The sequence below is a fragment of the Athene cunicularia genome, assembly GCF_003259725.1.
Source record: "Athene cunicularia isolate RWA chromosome 19 unlocalized genomic scaffold, athCun1 chr19_part1, whole genome shotgun sequence".
NCBI lineage: Eukaryota > Metazoa > Chordata > Aves > Strigiformes > Strigidae > Athene > Athene cunicularia.
The window spans coordinates 100,258-120,881 of record NW_020799124.1 but is presented as its reverse complement, the minus strand read 5'-3'; the positions used below and the strand labels follow the sequence as shown (position 1 = coordinate 120,881).

The following is a 20,624-nucleotide window of genomic DNA, read 5'->3' as shown; positions in this document are numbered from 1 at the left end:
CGTATTTATTTTTTATGTGGATTATGAAACTGTACCAAGAAAGTGCCCATAACATTATTTAATGCCTTATTTAATTAGTGCCTATAGCATTGGCTAGAGTGGCAGAGGTGGAGCATTGGAGGGTGAAGCTGCTGGTGTTCAGGGTGGCTCATACAGGACAATTCACTGTGGCATTGTGGCTTGATTTGGAGTGTAGAAGCCTCAGTGCCTTGTGCTCCGGACTTCCTTCTCCCATCTCTGCTTAAGGAGGTACAAGAGGTGTTGATGTTAAAGTTTTAGTGCTGTAGGAATGAAAATCAGTGCAATGCCTGGTAGTGCTAGTGTTCCTGTACTGCTGGTGCGCCACTTTGAGGAGTGTATTTATGTGTCACTGTGCTGTTGACCTTTCTGTTCTCTTGCTTTGATTGCTGAAGAGAGCAAATTGGCTTACAGAAACAAGTGGTGTTAATGAGGGTGTCTTCTTCCCTCACAGTTCTCTCTGGGAACAATTGTTGGTCGCCCTCACTGAGTCCACAGTGGTCTGTTCACTACTCCTGCAGTAGTGTTCGTAAGCACGTGCTGTCAGGCTGTGCCCACCCCTTCCCTTTGGAAAGGGAGATTTGCCCAGCTCCTCTGGCCTGGCCCGAGAACTGGAGCTGAGGAGCACTTGGGGTCTAGACCTTGGCCAAACCTGGGTGTTGCTTCTCCTCCAGCACTCACAATAGTCACGTACACGATCTGGTAGCATGTGTGTGTGCAGGACTCAGTCAGTGAGGAGAGACTGTGGAAGTTAGCAGAGGCATTGTCTCATGTTGTGGCTTCCAGAACAGGATTGGGCTTAGCCATGCATGCCATTATTTTCCTCTAAACCGTGCAGTTTGCGGAACTGCATCTGCAATGTATTACAATATTCTTTATCATTTGTTAATAGAAAGCATATGTTACAGCCTTCATGTGAACATATTTCTCATGACAGATTTGTCATTATAAATGGCTGGTAATAGCACAGCAGATGGCAAGAAATGGCATAATTTCTCATGGGAGTGTGATAATGGAAATAACAGTTTTCTTTGGGGACTACTACCACCTTATGCTTTGTTCCTAAAGCAAGTTCTCTTGTTTTTAACTCTCAGTCCCTCCCTAATTAACATGGCAAAATGTTACAGATGTTTGAAATGATCTGGGGGAGAAAAAAAAAGAAAGAGGACCTGGCTTGATTTTAAGTACATGTTTGAACTCTACTAAGAGACTGTAAGAGACTGTTTGGGCAATAGGTTATTTCAGGCATTACAAGACACATGCCTGCTTGATGTCTCTGTAAGTCCCTGATGAACGTGTACAACCTATGCTATATACACCAATTCCAGTGGGAATCCAGTCCAAACCAGTCCTTGCTGGAGGCGCTGGCTCACTGCTATCTGCAGCAGCAGTGCATGTTTCTGTCTCCAGAAATATCTGCTGGATCTCCTCCCTAGTCGTTAAACCAGTCGGCTCCGGTGGTGGCCACTGCTCCTGGGTATTGGCTGCTAGACTGAAAAGCAGTATAATTGTTGTAACGTGATTAATTTCGGACTGTGAGCTGTCCTTATAGTTCAGCATCTGATCAGCAATAGGTGTCAGTTCCTGTTTATACTCATCTCCTTCACCTTAATTTGTTTTGGTACCACATATTGCTAAGAGCCATGTAACTACTTAGGGTAGTTCTCAGTGAGCTGATACATGGTGCAGTGGCTGTCCTGACAAAAAATTCTTAATAATTCCTGCTGGGTTTTATAATGCAGCCTTATGTTTTAAATGGCATCAGTTGATGATCTCCCAAAAATTTGAACTGTTAAATTTCATACTGTTGACATAGTTATTTAGTAATGAGGTCATCATTTCCATGTGATGGTTGAGCACCTACTACCATCACAGCTATATCAAATTATTCACAGTACTTACATTTGGCCATCTCTTTAATTAAGGTTGCCAGGTATTCCAGATTGGCTGAGTTAGCCCCAGATTATGGGATGTGTCTCTAGGATGCTATTTTGTCTCAGATTTTCTTCTAGACATGGGATTTTCTGGTTTCAGTTTTCAGATTGGGTTAAGAGGGTTTACTTTTTCTCCAGATCTTCAGTCTCTCTCTCCTGCTTTCTCTTCCCACAAAGAGAATGGGATACATGTATTCTTTTCATTTGACTTGTTGCAGTTGGAATATAATGGATTAATTTTGTTCTTTCCATCCCACATTCTTTTGCTGTGGGTATCAGATTACAAAACTGTAGAAAGTTATGAAAGGTGTTTGTCCGAGCCTGGACTGCAACTCCTGAGCAGATCTTATATTAAAATGTCAACAAATATCCCTGGGGAGGAAATGGGAAATTGAATATTTAAAAAATTATTTGTTATTATTTTAATGAAAGTGCTCCTTCCCCTTTCCATCTTTCAGCTGTTGCTGCTCCAGAATGCTGAATTATCCAGCCCTGTGCCTGTACTACTCAGCTGGGCTGCCCAGAGCTATCTGGGAGGCTGTTGCCTAGTGCAGAATGGCAGTGCTGATTCCCTGTAATCACTTCAGCTGATGAAATTTCATAAATATATAAGCCAAAGAATTGGGAGAAGCCATGCCTGAGGAAGGGATAGCAGAATTACTCCCTCTTGCATTCAGTGTGTGGGTTTGAAACTTTCTGCTATTGAAGAAGCAATAAAGATTTGAGAGCTAATAAATATCTGCAGATTTCTGAATGAAGAATAGGCAAGGTTGTGCTTCTAACAAATAGTTTTTGACCATACATTGGTTGATTAGTGGACTATGAGGTTTTGAATAGCTAGACAGTAATTACTTTCTTGGCGCTTGTCAGCAGTGTTCTTGTGGTGTGGGAAAATTACTGGGTACTAAGGTTAGGTTCTGCAACATGTGAAAACATTCTGATGATACGCAAAACCTGTATCTGTATTTCTATTTCATTTGTATTCCTGCTTGTTGGATTTTGTGCATTGACTTTCTGCATTTTAAGATTCCAGTGCACAGTCTAGAAGGGGACAGCTCAGGCCTGGGGAAGGCGAGATCTGAGTTAACACCACTTTCACCCTACGAGAACCCGTATTCTAGTTGAGAGAGATCTTCAATATCCACAACCCCCATCCCTGCCCTCCTGTGCTGCTGCAGGGGAGGACGTAGAGAATTTGGGAGTAAAGTTGAGCCTGGGAAGAAGGGAGGGGTGGGGAGAAGGTGTTTTAAGGTTTGTTTTTATTTCTCATTATCCAGCTCTGATTTGATCAGTAATAAATTAAAGTCAAGTCTGTTTTGCCTGTGACAGTAATTGCTGAATGATCTCTCCCTGTCCTTATCTTGACCCATGAGCCTTTTGTTATATTTCCCCTCGCCTGTCCAGTTGAAGAGGGCAGTGATAGAGTGTCTGAGTGGGCACCTGGTGTCCAGCCAGAGCCAACCCACCACACTCAGGTGCCACACTGAAGCAAAAATTTGACCCAGGCCTTATATCCTAGCCAGGGGTTTGTTTTTTTCTATTTCACTAGTCTGCCCCAAAGTGGATTTACACCATTTTCTTCCTTTGATTCTGACTGCATTTATGAGCGTGGTAAAGTGTTGTACCTTAAATCCATCATATGCCATTTTTCTTTCTGTCCTCAGTGGAGTCTTACACACATGGTAGTTTTGTGATTTAGCAGAATTTTGTTTCTTGTTATTTTGTTTTTAATTTTAGCTTTTATTTTTCTTCATTGCCATGCTACTGTACGTTCAGCTCTGTTCTCTGACAGGCAGAGCGTTTTGCAGGCGAAGTGGGAGGCATAAAGTTTTGTGACAGATGAGTTAATTCCACAGTCTCAGACTAGCTCTGGAAAAGATGTTCCCATCTGCAGAGGCAAGATTAGTTACCCTTTTAGAGGGAGGACATTGCACCTTAGAAGCAGAACAACTGATTGTGACTTCTATCCTGCTATGCTGCCTGGGCTGAGGAAGCATCTGGGAAAAAAGATACTAGGAATTTGCATTCTGATTTGTAGCCTGCAGGAAACCAATACACTGATACTAGGCCAGGTTCACTCAACAGCATGAAGGACTCACTCTGCTCAGTAATGCAAGCCAGGGCTGTGTAGGGTGGCTCAGCAGCTGATTTCTAGATTGAGGTTTTCAAGTATTTTGCTCCCAGGAAAGCATTAAAGCAAAGCTCAGTGTGTTTGGAGACCTGGTTGCTTTTGTAAACTTGGACGTTAGGACAGCCACTGCTTCCACAGCCCACTACTGACCCGTTTCTTTGGGTGTCTGCAGAGGCGCTGACCTTGAGGAATGAGATTTCAGCGTGTTCTCCCATTCCCATGTCTGCTCTCCTCATGCTGGATTTGAGAAGCCTAGTGGAACCTAGCTGGTGTATTTGTAGGTTTATTAAAAGCAAGACAAAAGAGATGAACAGAAAGTTTTTAATGTAACCCCACCCTGACCTTTCCTGACTGTATCACTAGCTGTTAAAATGGAAGCTGTGACAACCCACTGGTTTTTGACTCTGGGATTTGAGTACCTTTTTTGTTACTGTAATTTACATAATGATACAATTAACATAAATTGGTATAATGATGGTATGAATCAAGACAGCTTGAAAAATCTGTAAAATGTTGATAATGTCATTAGAGAGGTTCGGTCCAGCAAAACCATGTTATTATTTTACCTCATTAAAGCCCTTCCGGCAAATAATAAAATACATAATTTCTCTGTAATCAGTTTCATTTCAGTGCCTAATTAAATTTCTGTCGTTTTCTCTAGTAGGTCATGCTGTCCACTTACTTCTGTCTCCTACAGAGCTTTAGCTGCTGAATAGTCTTACCCTTTATATTGTCATCATGACAGAGAAGGCCCATCAGTTATTTAAGTCTCTGTTATTTAACCTAAACAGTAAAGCTAAAGCTATGTAGACCCAAAATCTGATTATCTTCCAAAGTATACAATCATCAGATCTCTTGGAATGTCACATGCATGACACAGCCCCCTGCCTCCCCCACTGTGGGACTGGTTTGTTTTTTGTTTTTTTTTTTTTGGGGGGGGTTGTTTTTTTTTTTAAAATATATTTTAGATTTCCTCATTCTTTTTATGTTAAAACCGTACTTCAAGCTGCAGATTTTCAAATCCAGAGAGTATACATTCCAACATTACTGCAGCCTGAACTTTTGGCAGTGTAGCAGTGTTCTGAAAACAGCTGAACTGTGCACGTTGGTATGTCTGAAAGAAAGGAATACCTTGTATGCTTCCATAGCCTGATCTGTGTGTCATCATTTCTGTAATCTCTAATATTACAAGTTGATATCGTGCTTTTTTCTTTCTTTTTCTCCGCTGAAGTGAGAAAGCAGTTTTGAAAGAAGCCCAATTTTATGACAGTGGGCTATTGTCGTAACAACTAACAATAGTATAGAAATTGTGATTAAAACAGTGCTTAGAATCATAGTGTCTGGCTATCTGTGACATTTTTGTGTGTGCAAAGCAAGGAACTATGCTGCAACCTGGCATGTGGTGCATTAAGGAAAAAGCAAACCACCCTCTCTGCTGTCTAAGAGTGTATCTTTAGAGCAAGATTTTTAAAGGAACAGCACCCAAGTAATCCGAGGAAGTATTTTGTCTGGTGCATTGCACTGTATAGATAACAGCAGAGATTTGTGAGCATGTGATAACTCCTGGGTTTCCTCTTTCAGTATTCTCTTGAAGGTAAATACTTGCGGTTCACTATAAGGTGGTGCCTCATGGCCCTGAATAATCCTTTTTCATGTCACAAAACTAGTGTTTCTGGAGTACTGGTTCTGTTATGAGCTTAGGTGTTAAAAACCTGACACTTCTTGGTCTGATGACCTTCAGAAAAAAGCGAGTCTTCTGGGCAGGCTTTTGGAAACATTGCTTAATTAGAAGCAGCTTTAAATTGCAGAGGCTTGCAGAAAGCAATTGCATTTGGTGGAAGTTCAGTGTTTATGGGTGTGTGTTGTTGCACTTGGGTTTGTTTTCTGGTGTTTTGTTTTTTGTTGTATTGTTTTGTTTTATACAAGTATTAAATGCCTAATCCTTTAAATCCTTGCCTGCCAGAAATGCAAGAATAATTACTTTGCTTTTATATATGTTGAAACAGCCACAGATAAATTTCCAGTGGCTATAAGGAATGATAATGGTAGAATCTGCTGCAGAATTAGCTCTCAGTCCTAATGCAGAAGAGTAGAGTGTTTGAAACGTGTTTTGGACTAAATTCAGTGCTTTTAGAATAACCTGGCCAGACCCGGCTTAACTGGTGTTCTTGGTGAGGAGACAATTACAGTCTGCTCTCCTAGGGTCTGGCAGACTGTAAACATATGTCAAATGGAGTGGAACCATAAACAGGGTGTGAACTCAGAATGCCAAAAAGAAAAAGTAAACTGAGTCATCTATAGCATTTTGTGATGCGTTTTTCCTCTGACATGCTGGAAGAAACAGAGGAAAATGTGTTTAAATCCAGACAGCTGTTAGTGAACCACTTTGGTATTATTATTTAGTACAATCCTCTCTCATTAACTCCTAAAACTTGTGCCTGTCATGGAGGGAGGAAGGTCTCCCAGTTTTTCTCAGAACGGCTAACCCTTGTGAGGTGAGTAGAATTTTAAGACTGCAACACCACAGTCATCTGAAGTTTTAAATTACAGATTTTTGATGTTGACATTCAGAGGGGTTTCAAAGCCTCCTCCTCCCCCCATGAGAGGTAGGAGAAGGTGTTACAGAGATAGGAGGATTCACATCTTGTCTGGAATTTCATCACTGTCTGTAGAAGGGAAGAACACATTCCCTTGGTGCTGCTGCTGGAGAAGGGCACAGGTGACCAACAGCAGCTGTACTGGTACCACACACCTTTGTATAAGGTCCTGAATCCTGTTCTAAATGTTTCTGTTAACAGGAGAGACTCTGTAATATGTAGGGCTGCAAGGAACCTTGTCTATTTTTCTATTTGTCCGCAAGATTTCCCATGAACAGATCTTTCAGTCTTTAAAGTAGAAATGTGCCTTACCTCCACATATGTCTATAAAAGATGAGGTAGCCAAATATTTATATGATCAGTTATGTCTCTTTTCCTTCCAGGTGAATTATATAGAGCATCTTTAAGAAAACAAAGGGTCCCAGCACAAGGCAGCCTTGAAATACAGGAGGACAGCGAGGTGAGATTTCCCAAAACAAGCTGTGCTGATTTCCAAGGAGCAGACATGTGGAAAGGCTCTCATATTGTATTATGGAATTATAAACCCATTTGGTGGCTTAGTGTGTCTTTCCCTTGTTCAGAAGGGGCACTGAAAACCATCACAAGCTTTTTAGACATTGCATAATTAACTGGTGGAAATATGACCCAGTTCTCTGAAGAGAAATTTTTATTTCTACTTAGTGCTTCAGTGGAAATGCAGGTTTCATGGAGCAGATTCAGCAGCAGTCATGAAATTGATAGTAGCAGAATTGCTTTTTTTTTTTTTTTAGACACAGCAAAGAATCTAGACACTTTGTGTTCTTTCCAGTTAACCGATTAAGGTCCTCTGTCCACACACTAGGCAGGCAACAGAAATGTCTACTTTTCTGTTTTTGAAGAATTCCAATCCTACAGCCCCCTGAACATGATGACAGTCTTTGACTTCGGATGTCCTTGTGATTAGCTCGAGCCCCTTGTCTCATGGCTGAACTGCTGAGATGCAAATTAACTTAATTCCCTTGGAGTCTTCCCTTGAAGGATGCCAGTTAAATCCAGCTGACAGACTTTTTGCAACAATGACTTTAGCAGTGTTGACCCACTTGAGTTTTTCCCTCTGCTTGGAAGCTTTCAGTTCCACCAACCCATCAGCACTGCCACTTATTTATAAACTGGCATTGGCTGCAGGAAGAGCTACTCTTAGCTTTTAAAGGCAATTAAATTTCTCTTCTGAATAACTGGAATGGGACCATATGAAGAGTGAAATAGTAAATTAGAGCAAGGAAAAGTGAAACCTTAAAAATTCTAGTAAAATCCAATACTTAAGCAGATAAAGGCAGGTCAGCAAAACTGGACACTAAAAATTATGGGCTGAACAGAGATATAGTGGCTTTATGGAACAACTTATAATTCTCTCACTTTCAACCATTTCTCTGTCACCATTATACAGGTGCTGAAGTTACCAATTTCTTTGTCTTATCCACGTCAACAACATTTACACCCCTACCCCTCACTAAACTGCAGCTTGAAATGTATGTGTGTGTGTTTTCTTGTTAGCTTTTGTAACTAATGTTAAACTCAGAGCAATTATTCTCATTTTGTATTTACCATTGGAGACTGTAGATTTCGTTACAGAATTTAAGAACAAAGTGTCCAGAACTACCTGATTCTCAGTATATCACCCTATCTAACAATTAACAACCCTCAGACAAATACATGTTACCATTATTTTTATTGTGTGTTCGTATTTGGTCAGGAGCTAGGAGTCTCCAGGTATCATGTGATCCAAAGTGGATAAGAAAATGGCAATAAAGCTCTCCTAATATTTTAATGCATTACTGAGTTCTTTGAGTGCACATAATTCTCAAGGGGTAAAGAAGAAAAACAAGTGGAGTTGTGAGACACTCAGAATGTTTTTCCAGTCTCAAGTAGATAACATCTTGTTTATTCTGCAGAGCACACTGATTATTGTCTGTTTATGCACATATTCACATGTTTGTAAATGTATTTGTGAGGTTTATGGATATCAGCAATGATACATTTTTTACTCTTTCAGTAGATGTCTGGGTAAGTTATCCCCATTTTTCATTTTAATATGAAGTTGTTAGTCTCAAAAGGCTGAGGTAACTGTATCATCTGCTTTTGCTGGATGTTTTCACTGTCAGAGAAATTTGTCTTTTTAGAACCTGTGATGATTCGAGTTAGAACCTTTCCAGTAAATGCAGCAGCCTTGTTCGTGGTACTTTGACAGATGTTCGCTTAGTCTGTCTGTGGCTGTTGGAACTCTTCTTCAATCTCAAGATATTTAAAATAGCATTTGATGTACACAAAGCTGTTTATATTCTTTGATCTGAAACCTGCGCGTGCACGCACACACACACACACACACACACACACAGACCTCATGAAGGCAAATATCACAGAAGGATCACAGTGGGGGTGGGAGGTTAAAAATCACTGCTAACTGCTTGTAAATGTTGATACCAGCACTGTCAGTAAAAATGCTTCCTCCCTTCTTATTCCCTTTTTTTCTCACAGGAAGGAGTTCAACAGCAGAACTGCAAAACTCATGTGCTAATTTTGATCCTACATGGGGGGAACATCTTGGACACTGGCAGTGGAGACCACAGCAGCAAGCTAGCAGACATCAACACCTTCAGTTCTGTGTTTGAGAAGGTGACACGAGCCCATTTCCCTGCTGCTTTGGGCCACATCTTAATCAGACTTGTTCCCTGCCCAGCAATCTGTTCAGCAGCTTTCTCTCTTGTTTCTAAGTAAGTTGATTTGCATTTTCTAATATTTGGCTTTGCAGTGTGGTTTTGAATGGCTTTCTGTGACCTGTCTTTCTCATAATGAAATGTTGCAGATCCTTCTTAATCTTTTGATTATTGCAAGATGTGAAACAATCTTTCATCCTTTTCTAACTGGATATATTTGTTTAAAAAGAAAAAAAAGCAAACCCAAAACAAAACCCAAACCCCCCAAACGTGTTGTCCAAATGCATCCAAGAGAAAAAAAAAAAAAATCCAGAAGAAATGTGGACAGAAGAAGAAAACTGATAACTGTTAACTTCTCTTTGCCCCCTCTCCCCCTGCCTAATGTGACCCCAAAATATCAGTAGTCAACTTCTATCTTACTTTAAAATTGAAACAACTAGATCTGCATCCAAATATGCCAGCTGACGTTTGTCTATCTTACTTATCTGTTCATTATTTGGACACTGTAGGGACAGGATGTTACGCAAACCCTCCTGATAGTTTTAATGCTTCCTCTTTTAGAAACCAAAATGGCATATTGCTAACACTGGTTTAGGAATAAAGTGGAGACTGTGAAGCGTTGCTGAGAAACTTAGACTGATTTAAGTAAATTCTGCTTTGCCCTGGAAAATTGAGAACAGAAAGAAATATCTAAAACAAGCAATTTAACACGTCTTCTTGGTGAGAGAGAATTTACATATGAACACAGTTTTTACATTTTAAGATGACAAAACTTCATCGAGTCCAACTGTAAACCTAACAGTGCCAAGTTCACCACTAAATCATGTCCCTAAGTGCCACATCTACATGTCTTTTAAATACCTCTGGGAATGGTGACTCCACCACTTCTGCACTCAAAGCAAGAATATAACTGTGACCTGATAACTGTGCATCAGCAGTGGTACATTTTGAAGCTCTTGTGTGCATGCTCATATGAAGGGTATTGTCACCTTGCAAAGCTATTGCTGCTATTTAACAACTGTTGGGTGTATGGCACTAACAGATACACACTCTTTTCAACAGTGGTGTGAGATGTGAAAAATTATGTGTAGCAGTTCCTTCAGGGGAGGAAATAGGACTCTAGTTATAGTGTCCACTTGGGGATCAGGAGATACAGATACTGTTCTTGGGTCTGTAATGAATTTCCTGGTTGACCATAAATGAGAAAATCAGTCTGTCAGTGCCTCACTTCTCAAATTTGTTGAACAGAAAAAAGGCTAAAATGATTTAAGGAGGAATTTTTCTGTCATTAACCAAAGATCTAACATAAGACCTGAGAAAGAAACAGGGAGATTTCTGCTGTCTAGGCTGTGCCTCTAGCCTAGATATATCAGATATATCAGAAAAGCCTAAGGGATGTAGGAGTTAGAGGGCACTGTGGTTAAGGCCTGTTCCCTGCAGGCTGGAAAGGAAACTGCTATGCCGAGACTTTACTCTGACAACTGGTACCTTGTTAAGCATGAGAGGAGGTGGTTTGTGAGGGAAGGAGAGTGATCTGGGTGTGTGTTTGTCACATTATCATCACTGAGGAGCAAAGACTGATCTTAGCCTGGATGATCAAGACGTTACACTTTGGTTCCAAGCCTGTTAAATGGCCAGGCAGCCTTGTAAGGTTCATGCAAAGATGAGGACTATAGCAGCAATAGTGTAACCAACTCAATTTTACTTTTTTTCCCCTACTGAAACAACTTTTGCATACAGCATTATTTGCACACTGAGTGGAAGTTTTAGCAGGTGGTGAGCAAACTTTCCACTGAGTGCTGTGTGATTGGCTTCCACATCATCGTGATGATAATCTATTATATTCCATCAGTTCTGGTAGCGCAGTTCTGATTGTGCTCTAGTTCTGCTAGCCCAAGCAGTAGTCTAGAAGGTTGTTGAACAGACACAGAATTTTCAGTAAGGGAAAGGATTAAAATCTTAAAATCTTTTTGATGTTGTTATTTATTCCCATGGCTCTATTGAAATTAATTTAGAAATAACAAATGGAATTTTCCATTGGATGTGTCCTCTTCAGTAGATGCTCTTCCTCACCCACTTTTTCAGTCTTGCAATTCTCTCGTTAGATGAGAGAACCTTTTCAGGTAACATTTCCTTCCTTAATGGTATTTTCCTTGATATAAATATTTCAAATGGTGTGAGAGAGAAAGGAGAAAGAAACACATGCTCTTGGGCCTGCTTCAACTTTACACTTTACAAGTGTAAACCAGGAATAACTAGTGAACTCTGCAGTGGTGAGGAGGAGACAATCAGATTCACTTGGTTTCTTCTTTTCTAAGCAAAGAAGAGCTTTTCCTAAGTGTTGGTCACTTTTATAGTCTTTTTTTTGTTGCAGTATGTTGCCCAAGGTTACATTTGAACCTCATGTCGAGCAGAAAACCCTACAGAAGACTTGAGGAGGTCTACAACCATGTTTTGGACCATAAGATGCAGGAATGTTGATGCCTGCTGTCCAGATGACAAAGTTAGGGAGGACAGATGGGGAATATATTAAAGTTCTGAAATACTAGGTGGACATAAAGCTGTGACAAGCATATAGGAAGAAGAGGTGGCAGGGTGCAGACTGGTGGAAGGTGTGCCTGGCAGTTTGCATCAGGGGAATACACTGAAACAACCAGGAGAGTAGAAGTGTGTGTATGTCCAAGTCGCTGCCCTGTAAAGGGAGAGGACTGGTAGTAGAAGAGGAGGTGAAGCATCGAAGAGTGTTTGGAAGATCACCCTTGCCCGTTTGGGCCGTTGATTAGCATGGGGCTTGGTGGTGTCTCTCAGGCATCCCATAATGTGGGGCCTGCAGGTCTCAGCTATCTGGAAGAAGAGCTGCTCAAGTGGAAGGAAAAGTGTGTGATGGCAGCCCAAATGAACAGAGCTCTTGCTTGCTTTCCCTGGTTTTTGATTCCCTCTTGCTGCAGCACACGGTATTCAGCCAGACTGGAAATAGCCAAGCTGGGTGTGTGAATGTCCTGTGGAATCATTCCCAGTGCTGACAGAAGATTGGTATTGCTGTGGTATGTTCTTGCATGGAGCTGCTCATGATGTACCCATTAGGGACTGACAAAAGGAGAAATGATTCCCTGCGCCCACATTTTTGCAGCTTCATACCAGCATCTTTCACAGCCAGAACTCCAGGATGCAGTTGTGGAACATAAACTTGTGGTAAACATTCCATTTGGCAAACTGTAGGGGAGGAAGTGTGTTTTTAATTACTGTGATATTTCATCGAGGGTGAGCCAGATGACTGACTAAGCAGCAGCAGTAGCAACAGCATAAGATTTGTGCTTGGTTTGGGTGTATCCTCCATTTCCTGCATGCGCATGCATAGTGTGTGCCGAGGTAGTACAACCCTCTGTTTACCTTGGTGTAGGTTTTGAATCATTCTGTGTCTGTGTACTGAGTGCCTGGGTTCAGAGGGGTTCCACTGGGACTTTTCTTCTGAATGCACCTGTGCAGTTCTCCTCTCTGCCTGGAGAAAAGGAAAAGGATCTTTCAGGGCAATATCACTCCATCTGGTAAATGTTTCAGATTGTTTAATCTGGTCTGCTCCCATCTACTCCCATCACTTTCAGTTTCCTGTATCTCTCATCTAGATCAGAAAGACAGTGTTTATGCAACCTGTGTCAATTTATAATGCATGGCTCATCTCCTGCTGCTAAGGACAAGTAAGAGTTAAAACTAAGGCACATTCTTGTTCCAGCTAGATGATTTGAGAGCCACCTCTTCCCTTCTCAGGGAGAAAAATATCCCAGCGTGGATCAACTGTTAGGCTTTTTATAGCACATGATTTGATGAGCACACACTGGTTCACACCCCAGACTAGAGTGTCTAAATTACAGTATTAGCCAAACTGGAGAACAGCAACTGCAAATCTGGGGGATTAGGGGACAGAGAGAGAAGGGAAAAAAAGGCCAAACCAGCAGTTACATTTAGAAAGCAAACACTTAAGTAGGAAAGTTCACATTATGAATAATCAAATGAGATTGAAGTGTTTTATTGGATAAGTGTTGAAGTGCTCAGCACCTTGCATGCTCCTTGTACAGTGGTGGGTTCCTGAGTGTAAGCTCTCGGTGCTGCATTTTCCTCATCAATTTTTTAAAATACTTTTATAATTTAATTAGAAAATATATGGAGAAGTTCAGTCGTTATGATGTATTTTCTATTCCTTGTTTTGATTTAATCCTGAAAGTGGAGTAAGTAAAAGCAGTCTGGCATTCACAAACAGCAATAGCACGTCCCTAGGAGTGTCACTGTGGAGTGCAACCAGCCAAACTATACATGTCAAAAAACTGTTGTGTGACAGTTACCCAAACAAGTGTTACCGTATGGGTGATTTCCCCCTCTTCTTTCTCCTCTCACCTCTGCCACGGTCAGGGATTGCTGGCCTGAGGAAGTTTTGAGGAGGGACCAGTCTTTTGTCTTGATCTGCATCTAGCCAGATGCTTTCTGCCTTCAGAACAAGCTTTTATTCCCTTGTTCCATCTCCAGCCTTTGTGCAAGTGTGGTGTTTCCAAGCTGAAGCTCTGGAATGACTAGCTGTGTCCTGCCAATGCATCAGCATAACAAGACGTGCTCCTCTCAGCTCCAGTGCTGATATTACCTGTTTGTCTCAGCTTCAGCACTAATACTTAGCACTTGTGATACACAACTTCATCTCGTCCATACACTCTATCAGTGGTCTAGATATTTCTTCCCTTTGTGTTTTGTCTACAAGTAACAACAGAGGTCTCTGTGGCTTCAACCTTTATAATAAAATAAATTGGAATTAAACCCAAACCCTCATTTCTAAACCAGTCTAGTTAATAATTGCTCGATTTCAGTTTGATCTGTATTCCTTTAGCTATGAAAAAAAACACCCCAGCTGTTTATTTTTATGTTGACTCTATTTTGTGTAGTTCTCTTGTGAATATTGTTTGCATTTTACTTCTATTATGAAAACATGCAGGTATTTTTCTTTTCGATTTCAAACATTCACTTGATAATCTTTTTCCTCCTGTGTTTCTCCCTTTCTGATGTGTTACCTGCCAATTGTTATAGTAAATAAGGCCTTTTTATGTCAGTTTTTAAGGTTTGGTTTTTGTTTTTGAGAATTTAGTATTCATAACTGTATGTATGCTGTGCATTTGGATGATCAGATCAGCTGGCAAAATGGAGCTGTGTTAATTGGTAAATTGACATAGCTTGGCAGACCAGCTGAGCTCCAGGACATAGAAACTGTTACACTACTTTGGGTGAAAAATACCAAATCATTGGAGTTTTTCAGCAAGAGAAGCGTGGAAATTCCCGTGAGGCTCAGGACATGAACACAGACCAGCTTCCATACTTGAGCATCGCACATCTTCTGTTCTTCTTCCATTACCCTGGTAATAGTCTCAAGGATGCAGGTTTTAGCAAAGACAGACTAATTCCATCTTGGACAGCTTGCTTTTTAATATTGTGACAGCCCACCAAGTTCCTAAAGAAAGTGGATACAGAATAGTGTTGAAGTTGCCTGCCTGCAGCTTTGGATGAACTGAATTATCTGAAATAGATTCGACTTTCCTTTAATCTCTAAAGGACAGTCAACTACCTGTAAGAGAACACACTAACGTGCCTTGCATCTTTGGCTCTGTCTGAATTGTTTTCCCCACTCACCAATAAAAATCAGTCAAGACACGATTGGCAGATTTACTGAGAAACTTCCAGGGTGCACATCCAAGCTAAAATAAAACTGACATCCTTGTGCTTTCAGTCAAGTCACCTCTTTTTTGCAGAATGTTACCATGCAAACATTTACATGTGATCTCAGAATGTGTGCAGCCTTGTTCCATATTTTTGAAAGGATAGGACACTGGGAAAATTGTTTTTGGATGCTTTTGAACAAAAATTCACTCAAAACCACACAAAAATCTGTCACACGTGTTCTAGAAAGCAATATTCCGTTGTGATGATTGGGTCCCATTCTTTGATGCAGTAAGTGATTATATGGAAAAAACCACCCTGAAACAGAATAATCTCTTTGCTGTTCTAAATTATGTCTACTTGTATGTGGAAAATTTGCACATAGTATGTTTAACTACAGAAATGCTTTCTAGCATGATCTCACACACATAAAGCAGTAACTCGATTTTTTTAAGCAGCTGAATTCTGTGAGAAAATGATCCTTCCTGTATTCTCTTACTGTGAACTGCAGCAGCCCAACCCATTTCTATTAATAAGTACCTGTTTATTCTCTAATGCTGTGTGCTGCCTCTTGCATTTCTCTGATGACAGCATGTCCTTCTCTAGTCTAAATCCCTACAGCTACGATGAGAACTGTCTCAGCAGCAGTGAAGACCACATCCCACTGGCTGCCTTGCCCTTGCTGGCTGTTTCATCCCCTCAGTACCAGGATGCCATTGCCATGGTGATCAGTAGAGCCAATCAAGTTTACAATGAATTTCTCAAATCTACAGATGGGGCTGGTTTTAATGGACAGGTAAGACTGTTTTCCCTCAAAGTAAAATTCCTTTGGAGCAAGGCTATTTCTTTTTAAGCCACTGTGTTGAGGATTTTGAGTTATGAGTGTGGGAGGATGCTGCAAATATGATGAGTGAATGTTAGCATGGGGTTACCCGTGCAAAATGCCTTCTCAGTGCCCAGCATGAGAAACTGCACAGGATTCCAGAAGTGCATATCTAACCTGAACTTACTCTGTTGGTAAGAGCTGAGACCATAAGGAATCCAACATTTAACTATTGCTATTTCTTTTTTGCCCTCATTACAGTAGTAATAAAACAATTGACAGTAAAAAAACTTAGAAAACAAATACTCAGTTGCCAGCACTGTGCAGGTTTCCTGTGTAATTGGGAGAGACATGTAATTTTTCTGGTGTGATCCGCTCCTTAGTGAAGTCACCTGCAGACTTCTTCCAGCTGATGTGTCACAGTTCCTCTTCCTGCTTCTTCATCTTTAGACTACAAAACACAGTACTTTACTGCTTCACATAGAATAAATATGATACTGCTACACTGTGTGAGTTACGGAAAATATTTTGTGATGGGGCCCTCTACATAGCCAGAAACATGCACCCCCTTAAAGTCCAGTGACCTCCAGACTTCAGAAAAAGAAAAAAAATTACATTTAGTATAGACTACAGTGTAATCTTTGAAGGAAAGCATGTGTTTTATTACAGAAACAAGTTCTTTTCCATAACAGTAATAACATTATGCTGTGGCATATCAGTATTTTTAGACTAAACTTTGGATTGAAGCCAGTTTTAATATCCATAGTAAACTATTATTTCTTGAAACAAAACCAGCCCAGCTGCAGTGACAGGACATTATGACGGGTGAGATTCTGTAATGAAGAATTATACCAGTTACAGAAATAATTGTGAAAACAGTTCTCTCAATAGAAATTGAGTGTTACAGGTTTTTTTCTTTGACAAAGCTACAAAGAAGTCTCCTTGGTGTGTTTTAATACCTTATATATTAATATTTCATGTGAGAAAGTCTGCATGACCTCTGTGTGCGCCACAGAATTTTCACCATCAACAATTACCAGTACTGTTTAAATGGAAGTGACTTCTCTGTGCTGTCTACAGTGCTTTGCTTTGGTGCTGTGACAGAAATCTCAACTACATCTGACTAAGCCCTGTACTTCTAAAATACATACCGTATAACTGACCCCCACTCTGTGTGTATCTTTCATATTTCATTCTTTTCTGTCCATTTGTATTGCAAATTCATTAGGTCAGAGATTGCCTTTTTGGTTTTATGCAGCATCTGGAACAAGTTAAGTCCATTACCTTCATGCAGTAATAACGAGGATTAGAAATGGAATGGTAAATTGAAGGAGATACTATTAGTCCCCCACAAAACATGATGTTAATTTTGTTAACTGTATCCTATAATTTTCAGTTCTTTGTGGGCTTCACTGCGTGGTGTAGGAATTTAAAAAACAGAGACTACATCAGCATGTTGTTCAATTTTATACAACTTAAGAATCAGAATTGTCTTAGGCTAGATGTTACCTTAATGTATTTTTTTGGTTGTTTGTTTCTATCCCAAGAAATGTACTCAATTAAGAGAGTGTGGTATGTGGAAATGCCCTAAGAGACATTTGAGGTTTTTCCCTACCTTCATCTTGAAGCACTTGCTTTTCCTAGCATGCTTCACTGAAGAAATTGTGCACAACATCTGGTTATCCAAAGCTTGTAGTTTGGTGTTGTAGCCAAGCTGAATTAAGGCTAGAAGCAAGTTAAGGTTTGTAGGGAGAGGTAATGTCTTCTATTAAACTGACTGGACTTGAGAACAGCAGACTAGACATGTGCTGCAGTTTGAGAATTGGAGAGAAAGGGTTGCTGGAACCTGTGGAACCATGGGGATTGTTATCAGGGAGAAAGATAATACAGTGATTACTCATCCTCAGACACAGGCAGGGGGACAGGGAGAAAGAACCATCTCTTATGGGTTGGAGAGGTGTTCAGTGGAATTGGCTTGTGAGATAGATTCTAGTGATCCATAAAATTACTCCCAACTATTGAATTCCCAATTTTAGTACTTTGTACTTTAATTCCCAGGTCTGCACTTTGAAGGTAGCTTGTATGTTAATATAAAATGTGAAGCAGGAGTGACTCTCTCTGCTTAATACCTCATTTAAATGTTCTGTCCCTTTGCCCTGACAGGAGACTACCAATCTGTTTTTAATCTGTTGAGATCCTCTTCCCTGTATGACTGAAGGAAATGTTCAGTGGCTTGAAATCTTTGAGAGACTGGTTGTCCAGTGATCTGGACTTTTCAAGCTGGAATCTGGCTGCAAATGACTGGAAGAATTCTAATCTGTTTGGCAGAACTCCCAGCTGGTCAAAATAGTCTCTGGGACAGATATTCTTGTCATGGGGTGTATCTTTGGAGGTAAAAGGATGCGGCAGAAAGTGACTACACATTTTCAGCTGCAATAGGAATCAAGGTATAAAAAACAGGAACAAGGGTATGGAGTTAAGACAGCAATTCCTCTGCAGCGCTGTGGTGCTTTTTCTTTATTTTGAAATACTTGCTACATCTCCTAAAAACATATTTTTATTTTCTCAGGTGTGTCTCATTGGTGACTGCATTGGAGGAATTTTGGGCTTTGATGCCATCTGCTCTAATTCTAATACAGCTGATGAGAGTCGGAACAGCAGCAGGAGAGGAAGCACCAGCAGCATCCAGGTGAAGAGAAAAAATCCACACAGCTGAAACCCTATACATTCATTCTCTGGAGGAAATCAGCTCCATGTAAACCCAAGAAAATTTAAGGATTTGGTAAATTGCCATAATAGCACGGGGTTTTGCTTGTATATCAACAAATTGCTGTCTGAAAATTAAGTCTGCAGCTTCAGTTTTATGATATACAGAAATCACTAGTGAAGGCTTTATCTGAAAGCTTTAAAGTAGGGTTACTAAGTGCCCTTTATTGTATCCCTAACTGTAGATGCAGACATGTCCCCTCTCAGTAATCTCTGGTAGGTTCCTGGGTTTGCCAAAATGTTTTATCTTTCTTTTTATATATTTTTTTAATTTATTCACATAAGGTCTGGAATTCCTTATGCTACTGCCTGGGTGTAGTCTAGCATTAAGATGTGTTCAGTAAGTTGTAGTGACTTGTGAAAGAATGCCTCCTTCCTGATAAGGAATGCAAGACATCTGAGGATCTGTGAGTGGACCACTGAGCATAAGTGTCCGAGTGCTACATTTGGAGAGAAGGGAGGATTAATTCTGTGATCCAGAAAAGATTTTATGATAGTAAAAGCAGTTTTTTGAAGTAATGCTAGCACATAAGCTTCATTATTTTGTTCAACACCCAAGAAAGAAAATTGAAGTTCAAACTCATCTTATGTACCTCAGACTCAAGTGGATATGGGGAGGGGGTGTGGTGTATTGGAGTTGACACGGAGTGATGTGCCCACACTCCATTCTTCGGTGATTTTTGTGACCCTGGCCAAATCGTTTAATCTCGTGACTCTTTAGTTACCTCTCTCCTCAAAAGTGGGCTGAGTGATTCCAGCCTGCCTGGTTCAGTTGAGAGCTGTGTGTGATGGGAGTACACCTGAGCAAAGAGTCAACCTCTAAATGTTTCCAGGAAGGAGAATCACTCACCATTAATAACATTGCTCTGGATTCTCAGCAGCCAGCCTTTGATAGTACCAACACTGAAGACAATGCTTTGCAAGCAAAGTAAGTGGAGAAATTGGTCCTCCTGGATTCTGGTCCTACAGTAGGTTGATTGTGCAAGGGCTGCTGGTGAATCTGAGAGTGGGATTTTAACAAAAAGCCTTAAAATGTTGCCAGGGTTTTGGTGAAACTCTGAGCCTTGACAGCACTGATACAGTTTACAGAAGTTACTGATGGTATGATGTTTAAGAGCTTGACCTGCGGCCCATTTAAATCAATGGATTTGTCAGGGCATTTCTTGAGCTTTGGTTCAATCTCTAAAAATTCCCTTTCAGCTATGTGTATATGGATTCATCTCCAGTTTGTGTGCCACCTTGAATATTCTTAGGCACTAATAAATTTATTCATAGTAAAACCACCAAATTGGAGTTTTAGGCACTGTTTGCAGAATATTTGAGGCATGCAAGTTACAATTAAAATTCAGATCTATTGCATTTTCATAGCACAGGTGTTTGGGAACAAGCTAGAGATTAGAACTCATCATGAAGGACAAGAATTAAATAAATACCTTTGCTGAATCAGTTTTAGATAATCATGAAATGCGAGAAGGTAAAGAAATGTTTCTTCACTTATGTTCTTGAGAATTCACCTAAGTTACTTTGTGAGAAACTCTGTCAGGAATACTTTGGTTATAGGAATTTTGGCTTTGAAAGGTCCCTGGTCTTCTGGAGGATAGAGTTCCTAAAAAGGACTGATAACAGAGGTTCAGTGTAAGGTTGTCAACTGTGGGGCAAATCAAGCTACGTGGAGTCAGGGTCAGGCTGAAAAAAAGAGTTGCCAATTACATAAAACTAATATAAGCAGGGCCTGTAGGTGGTCCTGGCTTGAACACCACAGAAGTGCCATTTTAGGTGAAGGCTTTATTTTGGTTTTACGTCGCTTTAGCACACAAAATAGTGGGGGCAGTCAACTGCCAACACAGAGCAGGAGCCCTCACCTCCTACCTGGCCCTGTGGAATAGTTCTCTGCACTCATTAACAGTAACAGCGACAAGAAGTGAAGCTTTTAACGCTGTAGATATGTACTTACACTAAGTAAGTTCCTAA

The 20,624-nt window shown here is 40.5% G+C and overlaps 1 protein-coding gene across 10 annotated transcripts in view; it reads left to right on the top strand.

Moving 5' to 3' along the window:
• Positions 1–20,624, top strand: part of PITPNM3 (PITPNM family member 3) — a 99,752-nt gene that overhangs the window by 45,080 nt on the left and 34,048 nt on the right. For all 10 annotated transcript variants that reach the window (XM_026861739.1, XM_026861736.1, XM_026861734.1 and 7 more), the window contains 4 exons: positions 7,064–7,140; positions 9,195–9,430; positions 15,671–15,860; positions 18,457–18,576. In XM_026861739.1, the coding sequence (XP_026717540.1) occupies positions 7,064–7,140; positions 9,195–9,430; positions 15,671–15,860; positions 18,457–18,576 (623 nt within the window). The remainder of the gene's footprint in view (positions 1–7,063; positions 7,141–9,194; positions 9,431–15,670; positions 15,861–18,456; positions 18,577–20,624) is intronic.